The sequence below is a fragment of the Artibeus jamaicensis genome, unplaced genomic scaffold, assembly GCF_021234435.1.
Source record: "Artibeus jamaicensis isolate MK-2021 breed Jamaican fruit bat unplaced genomic scaffold, CSHL_Jam_final contig_233, whole genome shotgun sequence".
NCBI lineage: Eukaryota > Metazoa > Chordata > Mammalia > Chiroptera > Phyllostomidae > Artibeus > Artibeus jamaicensis.
This window is the reverse complement of record NW_026521486.1, coordinates 54,985,120-55,006,498: the sequence shown is the minus strand read 5'-3', so window position 1 is coordinate 55,006,498 and position 21,379 is coordinate 54,985,120. Positions and strand designations below refer to the sequence as shown.

General features: G+C 56.0%; 1 protein-coding gene across 1 annotated transcript in view; it reads right to left on the bottom strand.

Annotated features, from left to right (window-relative positions):
* LRP1 (LDL receptor related protein 1) overlaps positions 1-21,379 on the bottom strand; it is a 79,617-nt gene that overhangs the window by 44,570 nt on the left and 13,668 nt on the right. The window contains exons 4-15 of the mRNA XM_037127044.2: positions 21,117-21,236; positions 19,382-19,510; positions 18,998-19,261; positions 10,304-10,466; positions 9,972-10,194; positions 7,930-8,119; positions 7,305-7,448; positions 5,858-6,094; positions 4,265-4,445; positions 3,173-3,395; positions 1,980-2,181; positions 1,476-1,601 (exon numbers count right to left, since the gene is read on the bottom strand). Of these exons, the coding sequence (XP_036982939.2) occupies positions 1,476-1,601; positions 1,980-2,181; positions 3,173-3,395; positions 4,265-4,445; positions 5,858-6,094; positions 7,305-7,448; positions 7,930-8,119; positions 9,972-10,194; positions 10,304-10,466; positions 18,998-19,261; positions 19,382-19,510; positions 21,117-21,236 (2,202 nt within the window). The remainder of the gene's footprint in view (positions 1-1,475; positions 1,602-1,979; positions 2,182-3,172; positions 3,396-4,264; positions 4,446-5,857; positions 6,095-7,304; positions 7,449-7,929; positions 8,120-9,971; positions 10,195-10,303; positions 10,467-18,997; positions 19,262-19,381; positions 19,511-21,116; positions 21,237-21,379) is intronic.

The following is a 21,379-nucleotide window of genomic DNA, read 5'->3' as shown; positions in this document are numbered from 1 at the left end:
TCCCAACCCCAATGTCCACAGGCCCCCGGCCACTCCCCGTCATCCCAAAGGGTCTTTAGATCCCGACTCAGTGTCCCTTTCTCCGAAATCACTCCTGCTTTAATTCTTAGTCATTTCAACGTCCGTGTAGAGGGTCCTTCCATCACCCTGGCCACTCGGCTCCTCTCTCCGCCAGTGCTCTGGCCTCCACCCGACCAGTGTGGAGTGAGTCAGAGTGAGTGGCCTCTGACCTCAGCCACTCACTCTCAGCTGGGAACTAAGGCCTCACTGACCCGTGCGTGCTTCTGGGATTCAGGTGTAAGGGACCCGGCCAGGATATGGGAAGGCAGGAAGGTGTGAGAAATAGCAGAGATGGGTTCTAGCCCTGACTGTCACGGCTCAGTTGGCTGAGTGCTGTCCTGCAAAGTGAAAGGTCGCTGGTTCAATTCCTGGTCAGGGCACATGCCTGGGTTGTGGGCTAGGCCCCTGGTTAGGGCACCTGCTAGAGGCAGCTAATGGATGCTTCTCTCCCTTTCTCTAAAAATAAAATAATATCTTTAAAAGAAAAAAAAAAGAAAGAAATGGGATCTAGCCCTGACTGGTGTGGCTCAGTGGGTTGGGCATCGTCCCACCAACTGAAAGGTCACTGATTTGATTCCGGGTCAGCGAACGTGGCTGGGTTGCAGGTTTGGTCCCCGGATGGAGCACATACCAGAACAATCGATGCAACTCTCACACATTGATGCTTCTCTCCCTCTCTCTCACCCTCCCTTCCCCTCTCTCTAAAAATAAATAAATAAAATATTTTTAAAAATTCCACTTATGTATTCATGACATCCTGTCATATGACAACAGCAGGACACGGAACAGTGCGTGCGGCAAGCTTCCGTGTGAGGGAGCTGAGCTCGTGGAGAAATGCTCAGGAGGGGGTCTCCCGGGTGGTAACAGTGGTATCAGTGGGTGGGTGTGTTTGGGGTGACGCGGACTTTCGCCATTTTCTATGATGTCTATTTATTTCTTTTTGTAATGAGCGACCTCTACTTTTATGTCTTAAACGACGCTGTTTAAAATAATGAAGACACGTGCAGAGCGATGCCGGCTCCGAGGCACCCACCCACGGAACCCACCCGAGAGGCCGCCAGCACAGTGCGGCTCAGTGGTCAGGCCTGGGCTCTTTTTTCTCTTTAATTTCTAATACTTAGAACTATTGTCACATTACTTTAACAACAGGGAAATGAACGTAAAAGACTGTTTTTTTCTTTCCATAGCTGCCCCGCTCATCACTCCGTCTGCCCTCATCTGTGCGCCCTCGAGCGTCCCCCTGGTCCCCGCCTCCCCCCCCCCCCCCCGTCCCCAGAGCCTTCTCTTGCCCCATCCCTCACCTGCTATTGCCCCAGCAGGGCCCTCTTTGCCTCCTTCATCTCTGAGTGGTCCCTGTGGCCCCCTCCTGCTGGGGCCGGCCTGCCTGCCTCCCACCCCAGCTGGGCCCCTCGTACCCAAGCAGGTGACACCGTCTGTGTCCAACACCTGGTCCTCGGCACAGGCGCACTGGCGGCTCCCGGGGGTGGCCAGGCACAGGCTGCTGCAGCCGCCGTTGTTCACCCGGCATTTGTTGGTGCCCACTGTGACGGAGGGCCGCAGAGGGGTGGGGGCAGGGGGAGGACGGGGATGAGGACACAGGGGAGATGTATTACAGCGAGGAGAGAGATAGGGAAGAAACGTGGAGAGGACCATGAGCGTGTTGAAGAAAAGCAGACGCAGGCATGGGGCAGGGCGGGAGATAAGGAAGGGCAGGAAGGTGCAGATGAGGTCAAACAGGCTGCTGGTAGACCTCATAGGACACTAGGCCTGATAAGGAGTGTGGGCAAGGGCTGGGGGTCTCTCTTTTGGAGAGCTTCTACAGTCAGAGCCTGGGACCCCAGGGAGTGCCTTCACCCTCCTGGGAGCCTCACCCCCCATCTGGGTCCCACCCCATCGCCAGCCCGAGCCCCAGCGGGTACCTTGCTGCTGCTGGGCGTCATACATTCGGATCTCAAAGATGGGGGGTCGCTCACTACGCAGGAGGGTCACGGTGGGGGGCGCCCCTCCTGTGCCCCGCTCCAAGCGGTAGACACTGCCGCTCCGGTACTCAGTCCAGAAGAGGTAGTTGCCGTGGTGACACAGGCCAAAGGCATGATTCAGCTCAGGGCCCTCATACACGATCTAGCAACGGAGGGGAGGTTACTAAGGGGCCAGGGCAGGGGTGTCAGACTCATTTTCTCCGGGGGCCACATCAGCCTTGTGGCTGCCTTTGAAGGGCCGAATGTAACTTCAGGACTGTATACATGTAACTGCTCCTTAACAGTTACATGACAGGTCAGCACGGCCGCTGGGTAGAAACAAGGTGCCAGGCCCGATGAAACAAGGTGCAGGGCCGGGTTCAGCCCGCAGGCCTTGTGTTTGCCACCTGTGGGCTAGAGACACAGGGGAGCTCGGGAAGATCCAGCGAGATCACTGATCTTTATCTAGAACCTGGGTGTGGGTCATTTTCCTCCACTAGCCTGGGAGCCTCAAAGGCCGGTGACAGCTTTGCATGGAGTGAGGTGCCAGACCCTGAGCCGAGCAGGAGGCCAGCGGCGAGCTTGCCCACGAGGCCTTCTCTTGGGCCCGTTCACATCCCTCTAACACGCACATGCACACACGCACACAATGTGAGCAGACAGCCGGAGCTCATCTGTTCATTTCTTCATCCAACAGACACTTGCCAGGATTTACTACCGGCCAACCCGCGGTAGGCATTAAGAAATGAAAAAGACACGCAATCCAGGGTGGGAGAGGGGACAGAAGACCACACGCTGGGGGAGGTGGCCCCGGGCAGCAGGCTGAGTGAGGGGGGCCGGGCGAAGGCAGAAGAACTGCCGGAGAAGAACAGGGCGATGTGCTGGAACGACAAGCTGTGGGCAAGCCCGCAGACAGCACGCAGTCACGGAGACACCCTGACAGGGGCAAGCCGCTAGCAACACAACGCCTGAGACACACAGGCACACGGCTGCACACACCCACGGGACAGAGGCAAACACACAGGGAGCCCACAGGCTGAGCCGCACACAGATGCCCACACAGCCACACGCGCAGAGCCTCATCCACACACACAAGTGACCCAGCGATGTGCTTACAAACACCCGCACACAGGTGCAGGTGCACGCCTGCCCACCTTCCGGTCTGTGCCGTTGAGCAGAATGGTCTCAATGCGGTCATAGAAGGCATCCACCCAGTAGAGGCGCCCAGCTGGGATGTCCAGGCTCAGCCCGTTGGGCCACAGCACAGTCTTGGAGGTGACGAAGATGTCTCGGTGTGAGCCGTCCATCCAGGCCCTCTCCAGCCGCCCTCGCCGACTGTCCTTAGGGTCCTCCTCCCAGTCTGTCCAGTACATCCACCTGTGGGCAGCAGTGGGTCAGCACCCCATGAGCTGCCACCAACAGCCTCCCTGTGATCCCGATTCACACTCGCTGTCCCAGAGCCCGCCACAGGGGTCTTCCTGCCCTGCTCCACCCTGGCCCACACATTTCATTCATTCATTCTCCCACTCCACGAATGTTTGAGGAGTGCCTCCTGCGAGCTGGGCACAGTCCGGCACCTGGGGACCAGACCAGACCAAGTAGCCAAGGCTCCTTCTCTTCTGAGGCTCGTGTCCCACCCAAGTCAGCCAACAAGGTCTCACACACTGGGGAATGATGAAAGCCAGGAGGAGCCAGGAAGAACACGAGCAGGTGACAGCATGGAGAAGGACCGGGCAGCAGGTGAGGAAGGCCGCTCTAGGAGGCAGCATTTGAGCTGAGGTGTGAATGCTGAGAAGCAGCTAGACCTGGCACTGCTCGGGAATTCCAGGCAGGGCACTGCCAGGGCAGACGCCCTGGGGCAGAAACAGCTGGGGTGTCTGTCTGAGGCACAGACTTGGGGCAGTGAAAACAGAACTTCCAAGGGCAGGAAGTGAGGTGCAGATGAGGTCAACAGGGCTGCAGGCAGACCCTGTGGGACCCCGGGCCTGATCAGGAATGCGGATCTCAGGGCAAGGGAGCCAGGGGAGGGCTCTGAGCTGCCGGTGACAGGGTCTGATTTCTGTCTGCGCTCGAGGCTTCACTCCCGTTGCCCTGAAGACAGACAGGGACGCGTCCCCTTTCAGCTTCCTGTTGCTGCCTAAGCCTCCCACCTGGCTGCCCTCCTGTTTACTCTCTGTCTCACCTGCCACTTCTGAGACCCACAGGGCTCCCGGCGCTCCCCGCCCCAAGGCCCTGGGAGGACTCACCCGTTGAGCGGATCCACCACGATGGCCCTGGGGTGTGTCATTTTGCCCTCAATCAAGGTCTTGCGGGTCTGAGCAGCCTTCTCCAGCCTGGCCACACTGATGGTCTTCTTGGGCCCATCATCCGTCCAGTACAAATTGTCTCCCATCCAGTCCACGGCCACACCCTCCACATTGTGGATGCCTGAAAGGAGTGAAGGGGGCAGTGATGGAGAGCCTCGGAGGAAGCCCCAAACTGCTGTCCCTGCCCCTCGGGATGCATGTGCCTCTGAGCAGCGCGGCCGTAGGGAGGGCCGGGAGCCTTCTGTGTGAGCACAGTGGGGGCGACGGGGATGGGAGGCTGGAGGAAGGAGCTGGAAGATCGTTTGCGTTGCCAATCTGTGTTGAGGCACGGGGCCTCTCAAAACTGCACAGGGGCAGCCAGCACACCGTGGGGCAGGCGTGGCTCTCAGGGGAGGGCGTGTCTGGGCCTGAGCTGGGGGGCAGCTGCAGCAACCTGCTCTGGGCACAAGGGTGACGCCACATCCCAAGGCCTAAAAGTCCTGAGCTAACAAAATGAATAAATCGGGAAGTGATTTTTTTACTTAGCTAAAGGCTTCATCTCCAGCGGCCTTTAAATAGCAGTTCCCCTGGCATAGGGAACCCTAATGTTTTTCCTGATGAGGAGTTACTTTTGATTTCTCCAAAGTCTTATGATTGCTGACTGCCAACGTTCTCCGACCCGGGGTGGGGGTGGGGGTGGGGGAAGCAGGGCAAAGTGTGGTAACTGGTGTCAGCCAGACCGATCCGGGATCCGGCCGGGAGCCCTACCCTGGGGGCCTGAGTGTAGGTGTGGGAATTCCCAACACCGGCAGGGCAGGGGAGAGCTCGGCTCGGAGCCTCCATGCAGCTGGACATTCAGGAGACACTGCACTGCCCTGGCTGCTGCGGCTCAGTGGACTGAGAGCCGGCCTGCGAACTGAAAGGTCGCCGTTTCAGTTCCCGGTCAGGGCACAAGCCTGGGTGGCGGGCCGGCTCCCCAGCTGGGGGTGTGCGACAGGCGACCCATCCATATTTCTTTCGAATATCGTTGATGTTGATATTCTCATCATTGATATTCTCCCTTTCTCTCTCCCTCCCTTCCTGTCTCTCTAAACATAAATAAAATATTTTTTTAAAAACCCATGATTTTTCTCAGAATTCGTAAGCATGCAGCTTTCGGTGGCACAGACCGTGCATGTGCACTTGGGTGCTGGCGTGTCTGGTCTGGTTCCAGGCCTCGGGCCTCTCCCGGGCCCTGCGCTATACACAGCTCCGGGGCTAGCAGCCAATGCCGAGAGACCCTGAGTTTTCCCAAGGGCGGGCAAGGACAGCCCACGCTGCCTAATCTATCCATCTTCCTGCCTCTTGTTGGCTCAGCCAAGAAGGGGTCGCACAGGGGTCAACCTGTCATCCTCGCATCTCCATGCCAACCAGCCCCGCCGGCCAGTCAGCAGGACTGTCCATGCTGAGAGGGCACCAGGAAAGAAAGGCCTGAGCCCCATGTCGCTTCCCGTCCCAGGTGGGGGATGTCCCTGGGGGGCCTGTGCCCGTGCCTCCCCATTCCGGGGCCCTCACCGTCCTTCAGGATGGTCTCCCGCTCGGTGCCATCAATCTTCTGGCGGCCGATGAGGTAGCTGGTGGTGTCAGCGAAGTAGATGAAGCCAGTCTCAGCGTGGAAGTCCAGCGCCCGGGGGTTCATGAGGTTCTCGATGGGGATCATGTGCTCGTCCGGAACCTTGGCCCCCATGTCCATGCCCCGGATGATGCCTGGCCGGCCCTTGCCGTACACGAGGAACAGCTCGTGTTCCGGCTCTAGGGCAGGAACAGAGGCACAGAGTCAGACACACGCGTGCGCTCGCACACGCACACACGGCCACCGCCCAGCCTCGGGGGCAGTGGCCCAGGGGCTGCGATGTCCCAGCTAACCTGGGCAGGGGCTGTGGGGGCAGCAGAGGCTCTGGGCCATGTGGACAGACACATAAACATATGAAGTCCAGGGCACGCTGCTGGGGGTTGGGTTTACTGTCCTCTAGCAGTGGGAGATGGGGCAAGTGTAGCAAGGGGCGTGTTTTCAGTTAAGTGAAATGCTCAGTAGAGAAATTAGTGGCCCAAAGGGAGCACCTTCAAAATGGGTTGGAATCTGATCACTTTCAACTACTTCCTCTGCTACCACCCTAATCCAAGCCACATCACTTACTGCCTGCGCCACGGAAACGGGCTCTGGCCACACCCCTGCTGCCCGTCCTCTGTCCACCTAGCAGCCAGCATGAAGTTTTTACAAACGTGAATCAAATCATGTTGTTTCTCTGCTTGAAAGTTGCCAAGCTCGCACTGGCCTCAGAGCCTTGGCACTGGCGTCCCCTTTTGCCAGAAATGCTCTTCCTTCAGGTAGCTCCTCCTCCACACCTCAGATTGCTAGGCGCAAGTTTCATCTCTGCAGAGAAGGCTTCCCGGACTGCGCTGTCTCAGCTGGAGCCCTCGTGTCCTCGCTAACTGTTCTCCATTTATTTTCTTCCTAGCACCTACCAACACCTGGAGTTTTTTTTTTTTATTTAGTTATTTTTCAAGTACAGTTTTCTGTTTACTTCTCCCAGCAACACCGGGAGTTTTATATTTACTTGTTTGTCTGTCTCCCCTGCCAGTCCGTACGCCCCTGGAGGACAGGGATGACATCTACCTGTTCACTGCTGAATTCTTATTTTAGGACAGGGCCAGACACATAGTACATGCTCAGTACTTAATTGTGGAAGGAAGGAAGGAAGGAAGGAAGGCAGGAAGGAAGGAAGGCAGGAAGGAAAGGGCCAGTTCAGAGTTTCCAGTGGAGCTGGAGAAGGACAGTGGGAAAAGCCTTGTTTTCAGATGTGGGTTCAAGTTCTGTTGCCGCCCCTTACTAGTGATGAAACTTTGGGTAAGTCCCTTTACCTCTCTGCATTGCGGACAGAAGTGACGGGGCTATGGGAGGCAGATAGGACGTCCTCCCACCCCACCCCAGCAGGCATACACGGCCTGCCCCATCACTCACTCTTGCAGGACTTCCCATCACTTCCCAGGCTGAAGCCGGAGCGGCAGCGGCAGGTCCGCGCCTTGTGGCTGTTGGCCAGCAAGCAGATGTCGGAGCAGCCACCTGGCTTCCCATACTGGTCGTTTTCACAGGCGTGGCTCCTCACTAGGGGCCAAGTGGAGAGCTGGTCAGGGTCCCTCGGAGCCCCCGTGCCTCAGCCTTGAGAAGGCTTCCCGAACTCTGCCCACACTCCCTCCCGCTGTGGTCTCTGCACCTATAGTCCCATTTGAGGATTGAGAAGCCACAGGACTGGAACTCCCCTGCCCCACCACAACCTAGCCGCTCAGGTGGAGGCTGCTGTGGTCAGGGAGAGTCACACAATTGCCCACAGCCAGGTGCTTGTCTTCTAGACCAGCCAGAGGACCGGGAGGGGCCAGCACTCTGTGTCCTTAGTAGGTGGGGGAAAGGGCTCCCTGATGTGAGACCTGGAGGATGAGTAGCAGGGAGGGGCTGGCAGAGAAGCCAAGGGGCCAGGGGACTTAAGAGTCTGGAGTGGATGGTTGGGAGAAGCTGTCTTGATTTGAGAGAACCTGGGGTCCCTGCAGGAGCAGACTGGCCCCCGGAAGGGCCGTGGAGCCCTGTGTACCTTGAGGCTGACGCCGCTGGTGGTAGATGTGGAGGGCGCCACCCTTGTCCACGCGGGTGACGACCTGGTAGTCAGTGCTGTTGAAACGGTTCACACGGATCACACTGGTCTTCTGCTGGGCGTTGGCATTGTCCGAGTTGGTGGCGTAGAGGTAATTCTCAAATACGGTCAGGCCATAGAGATGCTCAATCTAAGACGGGTGGGAGGAATGGTCACCACGAGAGAGAAAACCCTCCCTCTGCTGTGGAGGAGCGCCCCCAGCTTCCCATCCGAATTCCACTGGCTGCATTCCCAAATCCACTCCCTAGCTGTCTAACTCCATGCTCTTCTCCCTCTCCTCTGGCTGGACCATCCTGTGCTTGTGATCTTCGCGTGTCGAAATCCCACTCATCCTTCACACAGCACCTCTTTGAAGAGCTTCTGGAATCTAACCAGACATGGTTTTTCCTTCCACGCTCCATCTGTCTGGCTGTTGTGCCCTGTCTGGTGATTTGTTGACTGGCTCCACCTACTCTGTGCGAGCCCCTCGAGGGCAGGAACCACATCCCACACAGGATCAGACACACAGTAGGTGACCGCATGATTCTGGACTAAACTGGACTTGGGGGACCTAAACTCTGTTCACAGAGAGTGTTGGGAACCATCCTGCCTGGTTTAAGAAGCTGTAATCCCCCATGGCTAATGCTGAGTAAAGGACCTTGGGACCATAAGCCACTTAGGAGACAAAGCTTATCTTCTTTGTAGGGGCACCACCTCTGCCCCCTTTCTCTTCACCCTGCTTGGCCCTGGGGCGGATGACTGGTTAGCCAATGATGGGTAAGACTCTTCAAAAGAGGGATGACCTAAGACAGGCATGGTCATGAAGGGGCCCCCAGGGAAGGACTTGGGGAGCTAAAGAAAAAGGGGGTGATGGACCCTTCCCCCTCAGCTTTGACATAGCCTGAGTCCTCATTCTGTCTGTAAGAAGTCTCCTAATCTCTTGGTTGCCTTACTTCCCCTGCCTGACTTAAGCCTGAAACAATGCTGGAGGTGGGTGCCGCCCTGTGCTGGAAAGGGTGGGTTCCCCAGGGCAATCAGGCGTAAGAAAAAATGCATAAAATCCTATGAAATCTACTTTGCTGATACCCTCAATTTAAATGATAAGGGTCCAACCAGGAAGTGAGTTTGTTCCCCAAAGTTTTAGGTCCCTTTAACTATCTGACCCTGACTCAGAATAAGCTGTCAGAGTCCTTTGAATGTTATCTATTGTTTAATCATTTCTGCCTGACAATGATTGATGAGCTTTATGTATGCACCCTGTATTCCTGTGCAAACTGAACCCAATAAAAGCCTGTCAAGGCAAGGGTGGAGGTGCTCTCCTCTTGAGAGAGAAGGTGCGCCATCCCTTTTCCTCCACAGGACTTGGTAGTCCATGTGAATTTGTCTTGTCTCACCCATAATGCCATGGACCCCAGGAACCGGGATTGTGTCAAGAGAACACCTAGCCTGACTCCAGCCCCCAGCTTTGGGAGTGTGGAGAGGACAGACTGGCCCTAAGCAAGCCCTGCAACAGCCCCCGCTGCCCACATAACTAACTCGTCTAAGGTAACTGACTGCCCCCGTTTGCCTGAGTCTAATGGGTCTGCCAGTTCGTTGGTCTTTCTGGGCTAACACCAGCATGGTCCCAGACCAGCCAAAATGGCTGGTTGCCCTTTTTGTCCCAGAATGGAGTGCCATCTCTGAGCTGCTGGGACTCTCAGACTTCAGCCCTATTTCCTAGCTGCGTCGCCTCAGGCAGATCACTTCACCTCTTGAACCTTGGTATTTCATCTGCCAAAAGGGAACTGAGTCACCAGTCTGCTCATCACCAAGGGTTGTTGTAAGGATCAAATGAGAAAAAGGAAGTAAAACATCTCTCTAACTGTCCAATCAGGGTGGAAGCCATATCCTGTCCTTTCCCCTAAGTGCTCTGACCACCCCTCTGCTGACCCCCGGAGGGCTCAGGGCCACCCAGACACCACACTGCCCTCCCCAGGGACTCCCTGGTGAAGGCGCCCCCTCACCAGGATGCCCTGGATGATGGTCTGCCGGCCCTTGCCCTCGTAGTCCACCACTTCAATGTAGTCCAGGTAGGCGTCGGCCCAGTAGACAAGGCGGCTGACCAGGTCCAGCGTGATGCCATGAGGAAACACAATCTTGCTGTCGACCAGCTTGGTGCGGTTCTGCCCATCCATGTCGCAGCGCTCCACCTTCGGGATCTGCCCGTAGTCAGTGAAAAACACTTTCCTACGGGCAGACGGCACATTAAAAGGGTTCTAGACGTTGGGCACCCGCCTCTCCACAGTAGTCTCTGCCTCGCCCCTTCCAGGACAGAGCCCCTGCCTGCCCCTCTTACCCCATGGCAGGGTCCAGCGCAATGCCCTTGGGGTTGTAGAGCTCCAGGTCTAGCAAAGTGACACACGTGTCCCCATTTCGGTTGCAGACGAAGATCCTATCATCGATGTCATCCACGAAGTAGAAGTTGCCCGTCAGCCAGTCGATGGCCATCTGTTCTACGTCTGGAGAGTGCAAATGAAAGAGCTTCAGGGGACAGTCCTCCCCCCACCCCACACCTATCCTTTGTCGGCACGGAACTCGCTGCTGGATGCCCACTTCCTCTGGGGTGCCCTCCTTCACGGCCCAGGCTCCGGCCGTCTCTCTACCCTGGGCTCTTATGGGAGTTACTGGCAGTGGCACATTTTGCCTTGTGATCTTTGCCATCTTTCCACCCATCTGGTGTCTCCAAGGAGAGGTCTCTGAGCATCTTCCTGCACAGCCCCACTCCCCATGCCGAGTCAAGGTAGGCACGCGGCGGGTCCTGGGTAAGTGTTGGCTGGTGGGTTGATTGACAAGCTTCCCTAGCTCCAGTCCCTTCTTGAAGCCAATCTTGGAGTCCCCAGAAACAGTGAGGACAGGTTTACTAGTTCATTTTAGTTGTTTTTTTTTTAATCTGCTTTTACTTGTGATAAGAGCAGTCAGACTAATGAAAGCATCACATGTCTTTATTTTTGGCTGGACTTCCATATGTGCTAAGTTGAGTTAGCCCATTCCAGCCAGAGGACTGACTAGAAGCAATTACTTGTTGCATGACTTTTAGAATGGAAAAAGCAAAGCACTTATCAATAAATCCAAGCTGAGAAAAAAGAATGCCAAAATATGGGGTCCATATGGATGGGAAAAGGAATGCCCATGGTGGCCAAAGGCTGGAACCTGTGACACGGGCCAACTTCCTCTGTTCATCCCCATTCCCTCCATGTCCCTGCTGCTCAGTTTCCATAGGGAGGGTGGAGGGGAGACAGCACTGAAGAGGGGCCGTCAAAGGGCTCTGAAGGCAAAGAGGGGCGCAGCTGAACGAGAGGGGGACCTTCGGAAGGGTGGGTGTGTGGGAGGAGGATGGACTCAATCGATGGACTCAAAGAGAGGCGCCACACTCGACACACCTCACGGGTCTGGAGAAGATGCAAGGGGCCAAAAAGAGCCGAAGAGAGGAGAGGTGGGACGAGGGCAGCCGGAGGTCTAGAAGGCAGGAAGTCTTCGCACAGGGACCCTGCAGGCCTCCTCCGGGCCCCTCCTCTCCAGGACCCACCAGCTCTGGACCACCTCTGCCTCCTCCAACAGCAGTGCTGTTTCTTACAAACTGGGAAATTGCCACAACAGGGACCCCCTGGGACCTCTGCCTTGCATTCCACCTCCATCAATATCCCCAACAGGAAAAGAAATCTCTGGATGACCTGCCTGTGGCTGAAATGTACCACCACTACTCACGCTCTTCCCAGTGGATATTATTCTGCCCCCACGCAGCTGTAGGTATGAGGACTGGACACTCAGCTCAAGCCCTCCATAAACCTTCCCCTCCCCACAGGGACTCAGGGACTGTTTCCTAACAGTGGGTGGGGGTGGGGGGCAAAGGGAACAGGCACATGGCTCCCAAGGAACTTGGCTGGGCCCCGGCACTGACTCACGGTCACAGGACTTAGGCTGAGCCGGGCGGGCCGGGTGGAGGAGGGGAGGTCGGGGAGGAAGAGCCAATTTAAGGCTCCCATCAAACTAGGCTCCTCTTCAGGTCCCCCCTGTTGAACCTCACTCCAAGGTGACTAGAGAAGGTCACACGCATGAGCTACCTCTATCAGTGCTGACACGCCCCAGCCCAGCTGCTCTCTCCTCTGCACCCGGAGCCGACAGGGGAGGACAGAGGCATAGAGCAGCCTGGGGACGTGAGTCCCAGGCTGCGTGGGAAGAGGACCCAGTGCAGGGGTAAGGTGACCAACATGCACCCCCACACACTGTTACCACAGAGAGAACGGATTAAAATGAACGATGTTGGGCCACCTCCAGAGGAAGCCAAAGTCCCAAAGGGGAGGGACCTGCCCACAGCCCCAGGCAGCTAACAGGGTAGTTGAAAGGCAAACAGGGCTGTGTGCCCTTTACTTGGTGGGCACTGTGGGGGTCAGGGGCCTGCTGGCACACAGACAAACTCCATCACTGAAGCTGTTTTCCCAGTACCAGCTGGTGCAGTGGTGTCTTCCTCTCCAACTTCCCGAGGCTTGCCTGAGTCACTGCCCGGCTCCAGGGCTGGCAACACCCTGCCCTGCTCTCCACCCTCCCTTCACTCAGCCTCGAGGGGAGGAGGGAGAAACCTGAAAAGATCTAATGCCTGCCACCCCCATCCAGGTGCAGGTCCAAAACCATCCCCCCCCCCCCCAGCCTCAGGAGGTAACCGACCTTCAGGCCTCCCTCCTGGTCTGTTTCCCCCCAGTTCCAGGAAGAAAGGCAAAGGAACTATCCTGCTCTCAGATATTTATCCTTGGCTGGTCTCTCCTTCCACCTCCCAAAGGCCAGGCAGGGCCCCACTCAGCAGGCCGGTAAGGAGTTGGCAAGAACTAGAGTCCCCAGCCCGGCCTGGCCTCCCCTTTGGTATTTTTGCAGCTGGAGACTATTAGTTGCAAGCAAAAATCCTTTGTTATCCAACCCCCTCCACCACATTATTTTCCTCTCCCCTAAAGTCCAGATTCCTCTGCCCGCCCCACCACACATATGCACACACTTGCGTGTGTACACACACGCTTGGCCAGTCGCACCATTCCGAGGCCAGCACAGAGATGGGCTCAGATTGGGAGAGGGCACCTCCTTTCCCGGGCTCCCCCACAGGCAGTGTCTGGGCCACTTCCCTCTGCTCGTGGCATGGGGGTGAGGGGCAAGCAGAGGCCTGGAGCTGGGCCCGCAGGAGCTGAGCATTCTGGCCCCAGGAGCCCAGAGAGTAGGTAGCCGCTTCTTCACGGTCCAGCTTTCTCCAGGCTGCCTCACCCCAGCACACTGAGAGTCTCACTCAGGTAAACCCAAGTGGAGAGGCTGTGTTGAGGGAGGAGTCGGGGTGGTCTGCAGCCCTGGGAGTCAGGGACGCCAGCATAGAGGAGGGCACTCCTGTAGGGAGCTGGGAGGGAGATGAGACAGTCGGAGGATGGGCCGCAGCCTGCCTGTGATGTCGCAAAGGACTTTCAGTTCCAGGCCCCAAAATAGACCCAGAGTGTGTGTGTGTTTGTCAGGGCTGAGCCCTCCTCGCACCCCGACCCCGATGCTCAGCACTCTGCGCTTCCCACAACTTCAGTTTTTTGCAACTTCTCCGTCATTCACAATGTTCAAGAGGCATTTTCCCAAGTAGTGGCTGCTTCTCCAGAAACAACAGGCTCCCAATTCCCAAGAAGACCCCAGCTTTGGCTGCAGGAGTCCAGTCACTCTCCCTGAAATATATCTGGGGAAAGGAGCCCCTGTGCCCTGAGGAAATACCCCCAACACATTCACACACCCAAATATTGTGGGGCAGAGTGCGAGGACCCTGTGTGAGGAAGAAGAATCTCAGTAACCATAACCGTAACCTCAGGGAACACACTGCATCTGGCCCTTATTTCCGGAACCTCCCCACCTCACACTTCACTCTGCTCTTCCCCGGGGCCAGCCTGGGTTTGAATCATCATTGTATCACCTTCTCCGGGACTGTGGACAAGTTACTTAACCGCTCTGAGTCTCAGTTTGCTCATCTGTAAAATGGGATGGTGCATGAGCAGCACACAGCACCGGGCCTGGCAGACAATAAACAAGCCACAGATGGGAGCTGCGGTTTGTACCGTGGTCCTCCTGCACCTCCACCCTACCTGTGCCTACCTCCTCCACCCAGTTACCATCTGTGCCTCCAGCCAGAGCCCTGTGGCCTCCTGATTAAAGGTGGACCCTCCAGGCGGGCAGTTCACAGGCTCCTACAGCCTCAGCAGTTCCTTTCATCCCAGCCTGTTCACCTGACTACAAATTTGGAGAGGCCAGCGCACTGTCTTTCATCTGTGTCCCCGGCTCCTGACACACATGCACTGATTCATTCAACAAATATTTGTTGAGTCCTCACTCGGTTGTCCTAGACTCGGGACATCACTTTTTCCCTTCCCTTTTACTGCCAGACTCCTCCTTCTCTGGCCTCTGGATGCCCAAGACAGTGGGAGAAGACATCTGTCTGGTAATCGTCCTGCTTAGGAGGGCGGGGAGAGCGCTGGGGAGATGGTTGGGAGTCTGGGGCCTGGCAGGGGTGCTGCTCAGCGGCGTGGCCTCGTGCCCCTGTTCCCTGCCAAGGCCTGACTTCGCCTCTTCTTGTTCCGCCAACAATTTTGGGGCTCGGCCACACAGTGCTGCCTTTGTCCCCTGGGCTCCCCTTCCTTCCCCTGTCTGGCCCATGTCCACAAAGTGTTCGGTCCTGGTCCCAGGGGTGAGATGCCTGGACTCTGCAGCTCTGACTCAGAATCAGAACCAGGGTCTCTCCTGCTGTGGAGAAACCCTTGCTGGGCTCTAAAACACATCTCTCTTGCATAAGTTACTTCCTTTGGCTTGAAAACAGTGGGGGGGGGCGGTGTTTGGGAGCAGGCTGGGTGGAGAGGCAACTTCAAGGAGACAGTACTGGAGAAGAGGACAGGCTGGAGCTGTGCCAGAGACACAGGGCTGTCCCTGGCCTGGGAGAGGAGAGGAGGACTGTTAAAGGATTAGAAAATTCAGAACCAGAATGGGAAGCCAAAGCACCAGGGTGTGGGGGGCCCGAGGCCAAAGAGAGGGGTGTCTAGAGCCCCTTAATATTTTGACACCCTGTGGGTAGGAAAGGCCAAGGAAGGGGGTGGCCGGCTTTAATATATCGAGTCTGTAAGCGTTCCATAGGCGTGGGATGGGAGGCTGAGAGGGCTGGGGGTACCCAGTTCGGTAGGAAGACAGCTCCCCTTCTGGCTGCCCCAGCCAGGATTTATCGTGGATTCGGAGGAGCTGCTCTTTGCCCCCACTTTGCCCTCCCTGTAGACAAATCCTGCCCCATTTCCTGTTGTGATTTTAACTGTGAGCGTGCACACACACACACACACACACACACACACACACACACACACGCAAGAGGGAGGGAAAGGAAAAGTGAAGGTGGCCAGCTGGAATTGGGGACCCATTTCGCAACCTTGATGCCTGCAGCCCAGGGGGCCTTTTCTGTGCCTCCCCACCTACCTCTCTCTTCCCCATGGCAGGGAGGAAACCCCAGGACCCCCTCGAGGGTCCCTCCAGAGCATCCTCTCACACACAGTCAGAAACAAAGTGACTTCAGCAAACTCTGTTTCCTTCAAGGCCTCTATTTACAACCTCAGGACCTCCCCTCACCCTCACCCCTGCTCGCCCCGCTCCCCCCCCTTCTCAGGACCGCACTCCCACTCCCGCAGTCTGGCCTCATTTTTTTCTGCAGTGGAAATATCCTCAGAACTGAAGGGAGGGCAGGTCAGAGGAGCTCAGCTTAGGCAATGCAGGGCTGGGGGTAGAATGGGAGACTTGACCTCCGGCCCAGGCCGGCACAGCCCTGCAGGGGGCGCTAGACGGGGCCTAAGGTCCCACAGGTGGGTGGTAGGGTGGTGAGCCAGGCCTGGCTCTGGTGCTTCCAGGCTTGTTGACCCCTCTGGGCCTCAGATTCCAGAACGTCAGTCTTTTGTGTATCATTTTCAAAATGCTCACCATGTTTATGTACAGTTGTATTACTACTTACCTACTATTTCTTTAAATCAACTTACTTATTTTGCCTCATCCTAAACAATCTACAAAATCATAGATTTGAGTCCTAATTGGTGTGGCTCAGTTGGTTGGGTATCATCCCACAAACTGAAAGATCACTGGTTCAATTCCCTATCAGGGCACATGCCTGGGTTTTGGGCCAGGTCCCCAGTAGGGGGCATATGAGAGGTGACCATTTGATGTTTCTCTCCCTCTCTTTCTCCCTCCCTTCCCCTTTCTCTAAAAATTAAGTAAATAAATAATTTAAAGGATTACTACAATAAGTTTTTTTTTAAAGGCACATCTATGTGCCTTTTAAGCCCGAGGGGCAGGCCTTGGGCCTCTCTAAGAGTCTGAGTTCTGAGGCCCTCACCGTCACGTTCTCAGTCACGGAACCAGATTCCTCCCGTCCTGCTGGGACACTGGCAGGGGGAGGATGGGCCCTGGGGACACATCCCAGGAGGGTGGGGGATCACCCCAATCTAGGGCACTGAAGGCACTGGGTCCAGGGGAGGAGGGCCAGCAGCCTGGGCTGGGAAGGGGAGAAAGGTGCACAGGCACACCTTTCAGAATGCCGGGGGTGCTGGTCAGTGGATGCCCCCCACGCCTGAGCACAAAGGGAGAGAGCTGGGGGTCCCGACAGGAAAAAGCAGGAGCTTCAGGCCTGAGCCTGTTCCACAGGCTTCTTCCAGAAGCTGTACCGGCCACCCCAGGGCTTTGGAGGGGCCTCTAGGCCTTTCAGGACTCTGAGCAGGTCTGGCTCATACACACCCAGGACCCATGTGAAACAGGCTCATTTCCTGGCCTCCTTCCTTCTTTCTATTCTATTTCTGTATCCAGAGTTTTCTTTGGGGCAGGCTCCCCCTTCTTCTCACACCAGCAGATGGGCTTCTCTTGACCTCTGGGCTCCAGCACCTTTCAATTGTCAGACTCCTCCCTCCTGCGTGGGGATAAGCCCAGGGGTCTGATGGAGGTCACAGTCATAGCCAAGAAAGGGATGATTGCAGGGATGGCTCCCCCGGAGGGCAGAGAGAAAGCAGGAGAAAGTAGCAACCTCTCTTCTTCATTCCCGTTGGGAAGCTAATTACAAGCCAGCAGCCCACTGCACAGGTGAATGCCTGGGACCAGCCGCCCTGCACACCAGGGCAGGACATTCAGCCTCCCCTGCCTGGGAAGCGGGGATAAACTGGGGACGAGGGGAGGGCACTAGGGGAGAGACGCTTCCTACATCCTCAGCTCAGGGCCCATAATTAGTCTGTGGGATAAGAGCAAAACAACCATCCTCAGGGTGACAGCCAGACATTTAGGCGGCATGGGGTGTGGGGTCGGCGCAGGGAGGAAGGCACAGAGGCTGGGGCAAGAGGAACCCACTTCTTCACCCCCCTAGCACTTCTCCCCAGAACGTCGATCCCTTCTGGCCTCTTGGACTCTGCCCCAGAGGGGCCCAATGAATCTAGCAGACTGGGAGGCAAGGCTATGTTTGCCAAGGGAGGGATACTCGCCTGAGATTATTTCCTGCTTCTCCTGGAGAGGAGAGGGGCCAGGCCAGAGCAAAAGCTAAGAAGGTTCCCATCAGGGCACCAGGGTCTGGCCTCAGGGCCAGGGAAGGAACTGTTGGAGCTGTTTGCCCAGACAGGCCTGTTGGGTGGGGCCGTCAACAAGGGGAGGGGAGAGGGCAGATGTCTCCCGAGGTCTTGCCCCAATCCTACCCTGTCTGCCACGGGGCTCCCTGAGCTGCCCACCCCCAAGAGCTCAGCCAACCATGTGGGGCGGCCCCCAGCCAGGCACTCCAAGGGGGACATATGTCTGATCACAGGGAGGCCTGTGTCACCAACAGCCCAAGGGCACCATGAGATGCTCTGGAGAAGCCAGAGCCGAGGCTCGGACCACATGATGAGGCCACAGAAGGTCGGGGCTCTCAGAGGAGCCCTGCTCCCCCAGGACTACGCCTGTGTCCTCTTGGGTCTCTGTCTTCTGTGGGGGTCATCATACTGGAACCCAGTGAAGGAACTTCAAGATCTAGACCGGCCCAAGGTTCATGATCCTAAATCCCTTGCGTGCCATCCTCCGGTCACCTCTGGCTTTCACTCCAGATTATCTGATTCGATAAGACAACCTCAAACCCATTTTGCAGATTAGAAACCAAAGCAGAGACAGGGAATTCTGGTTTACGCAGGGTCACAGATCAAGTTACTCTCCACGGGCGGGTCAGATCAACCACAGGCCCCATTTTTTCCTCAGCCCTGTGGTGCATTTCCTGGGAATGAGATGATGCCAGATGTTTTATTTGTTTTTATAACGGCATCTGAGCCAAGCAGGACTGCTCCAAACAGTGTATCTATGCCCTGGTCCCATCCCCAGTGACACCCCTCCCTTCTCTATTCCTAACACAGCAAAGTCCAGCCTAGGGCTGGAGGCCAAATAAGGACATCCAGGGTATCCTAAAACATTCAGGTGGCCCCGGCACTCACTGCTCCTCCTTTGGTCTCATACACTGCCACAAAGCCCCCCAGAAAGAGCCCAGGATCCCTGCACCCATGCTGCAACAGGAGGTCTATTTTGATGACATCCCCAAGGGAAATGATGGGACATGAAGACAGACCCAGCCAGGCCCTGGCTGCTTTGCCCTCAGCCACAACCTAGCAAGGCTCCTCAGGCCTTAGGCCCATCTTTCCCTTGCCGTGCCTCCCACCTCGGGAGAGCCCCTTGCCCATCTAATCAACCCGTCCTCTCTCTGAGGAGAGATGGTCCCTGGTCTCTGGAGACTGACCACTCATTTCTCCTCTGAGAGCTTCCTCAGACCTGAGCCAGAAAAGCACAGCCCTGCCCCAAACAGGCATCAGCCTGTGCAACCCCCTGCCCTGGCCTCCATCAGGCGTTCTTGTCTAGCCTCCTGCTCCAGACAGGGGTCGTGCCGTCTGCCTCTGCCTCTGCCGTAGTCAGGCCCCACCTCCCCTGCCCACCACCCCTGGGCCCTTCGAGCCAGATGCAGGAAACTCACGGTGCAGGCTAAGGGAGATGTTGATGGTGTGCTCATCTATGAAGCCCTTTAGGCCAGGCATGCGGGCACATTTGAGCTGTGTCTGGGCAGCGCTGTCCCCAACGTGCACCCAGCACACAGTCTCATTGGCGTAGCTGAAGTCCATGGCTGTGGTCTGCCGTGTGCTGGTGGGTGTGATGGTAGACACCTGGGCCCCGTTCAGGTACGTGGCCAGGATGTTCTGAGAGTTGGCAATCAGCAGCACAGGGGGCCGGTCCACCGGCTCTGCAGACGGAGGAGAGGAAGGTCAACACAGCAAGGGACTCTAGGACCTCACAAGCCATTCTCCATCAGGGAGCGGCACTGAGGGCCCCCAGCCTGGAGGCCACACGTGACCCCACCCACCATTCTTGGCCTTGCAGGAGCGGTTGTCTGGCTGCAGCAGATAGCCTTCCACGCAGCCACACGTGAAGGAGCCGTCTGTGTTGGTGCAGAGCTGGCTGCAGGTCCCGTACACTGAGCACTCGTCGAAGTCTGAGGGGAAAAGGGCGAGGAGGCGGTCATTTCCAGGTGATGAGGGCTGGGAAGAGCGTGCTCTCAGACACCACCACGGGGTGTGTCCCTCCCTACAGCTACTTCAGGGGACAACTTGACAGAATCTATTAACAAGAACTGGGCAAAGTCACTCAGCAAGTCCAGACTTGGTATCTACAGTAGAGAAATATCCACCTATGTGCACATTATCCATTCATTCAGAAAATATTTGTTTAGTACCTACTAGGTGCCAGTACTGTCCCAGGCACTGGGGATGCATCAGCGAATAAAATAAATTCCAACTGTTACCCTTGTAAAGCTTAAAATTTTGATAATAAATGACACACTGCTTATTACAATAATAAATTCAACACAAAGATAAATTCTATTTTTTGAGGTGCTAGTGCACTGGAAAGTGACTGGCACCACAGAATAATATTAAGCAGAGAAGAGGGAAAGAATGCAAGCAGTGGGGGTGGGATTTTTTGAACGGCCAGGCGTGACCTCACTGAGAAGGTGGCATTTGTGCAAAGATTCAAGGGAGGCAAATTTAAAACAGGAAAGTTTGCATCGTTGGTAATGGAGGGAATTGGGAGCATCCTACTCATCACTGGTTGACGGTCAAGTGAACTGTGGTAACAGTCAGACATCACAGTGGTTTCTAAAAGAACGAAGTAGATCTGTCTCTACACCTCGACATGGAAAAGCCTCTTGGACCTACTGAGTGAAATACATGAAAATGGACATGTACAGGATAACTCCACGTCAAAGAGCACATGCACATACATGGCACGCTCGCCAAGATTTTCCCGGGACGCAGGCGCACAGAACAGCCGGAAAAGAGACGGCAAACAGGTAACAGAGGTGGCCTCCACGGAGATGAGAAAAGGGCCAGAGACGAAGAAGATTTTTTAAATTGGATTTCAGTTTCTTTTTTAAAGATTTTTATTTATTTATTTTTAGACAGAGGGGAAGGGAAGGAGAAAGAGAAGGAGAGAAACATCAATGTGTGGTTGCATCTTGTGTGCCCCCTACTGGGGACCTGGCCTGCAATCCAGGCATGTGCCCTGACTGGAATCAGACTGGCAACCCTTTGGTTTGCAGGCCTGTGCTCAATCCACTGAGCCACACCAGCCAGGGCAAAGTTTTATCTGTAGTGCTGTAATTTTTTTTATTAGAAAACTCACATACAACCTATATAATTTGAAGATGAATTTTTAAAAGTCTGGTAATATTGCCCTGGCTGGCAGAGCTCAGTGGATTGAGCGTGGGTCTGTGAACCACACGATTGCGGTTCGATTCCCAGTCAGGGCACATGCCTGGGTTGCAGGCCAGTTCCCGGCAGGGGACTCATGAGAGGCAACCATACATTGATGTTTCTCTCCTGCACTCCTTCCTTTCCTCTCTAAAGATAAATAAATAAAATCTTAAAAAAAAAAGTCTGGTAATATTGAGTGGGCTCACAGTCAGGCCCGGAGGCGATACAGAACAGGTAGCCATGCCTCCTCTCTGGGACCTTCCATCTAACTTTCTCCTACCCTAGCCGGGCCCACTGGCCCAGCCTCCCTCGTCCCCCAGCAGCATACAGGTGCATGCACTCACTTACCTTTGCAGGTCTTGCCATCTGTCTGCAGCTGGAAGCTGCTATTGCAGTAGCAGGTGGGCCCGCTGAGTGTGGGGACACAGTGGTGCTGGCATCCCAGCTGAGAACAGTTGCTTAGCAGCTCTGTGAGAGGGCGGGGGATGCACATTCAGGCCCTGAGGCCCGGCAGCCACCCCCAGACTGTAACTTTCACCCCATTCCCGTCAACCCTTCAGAAACCACATTCAAGGCCTGCAGTGTTGGAGATGAAAGGGACTTAGGAAGCA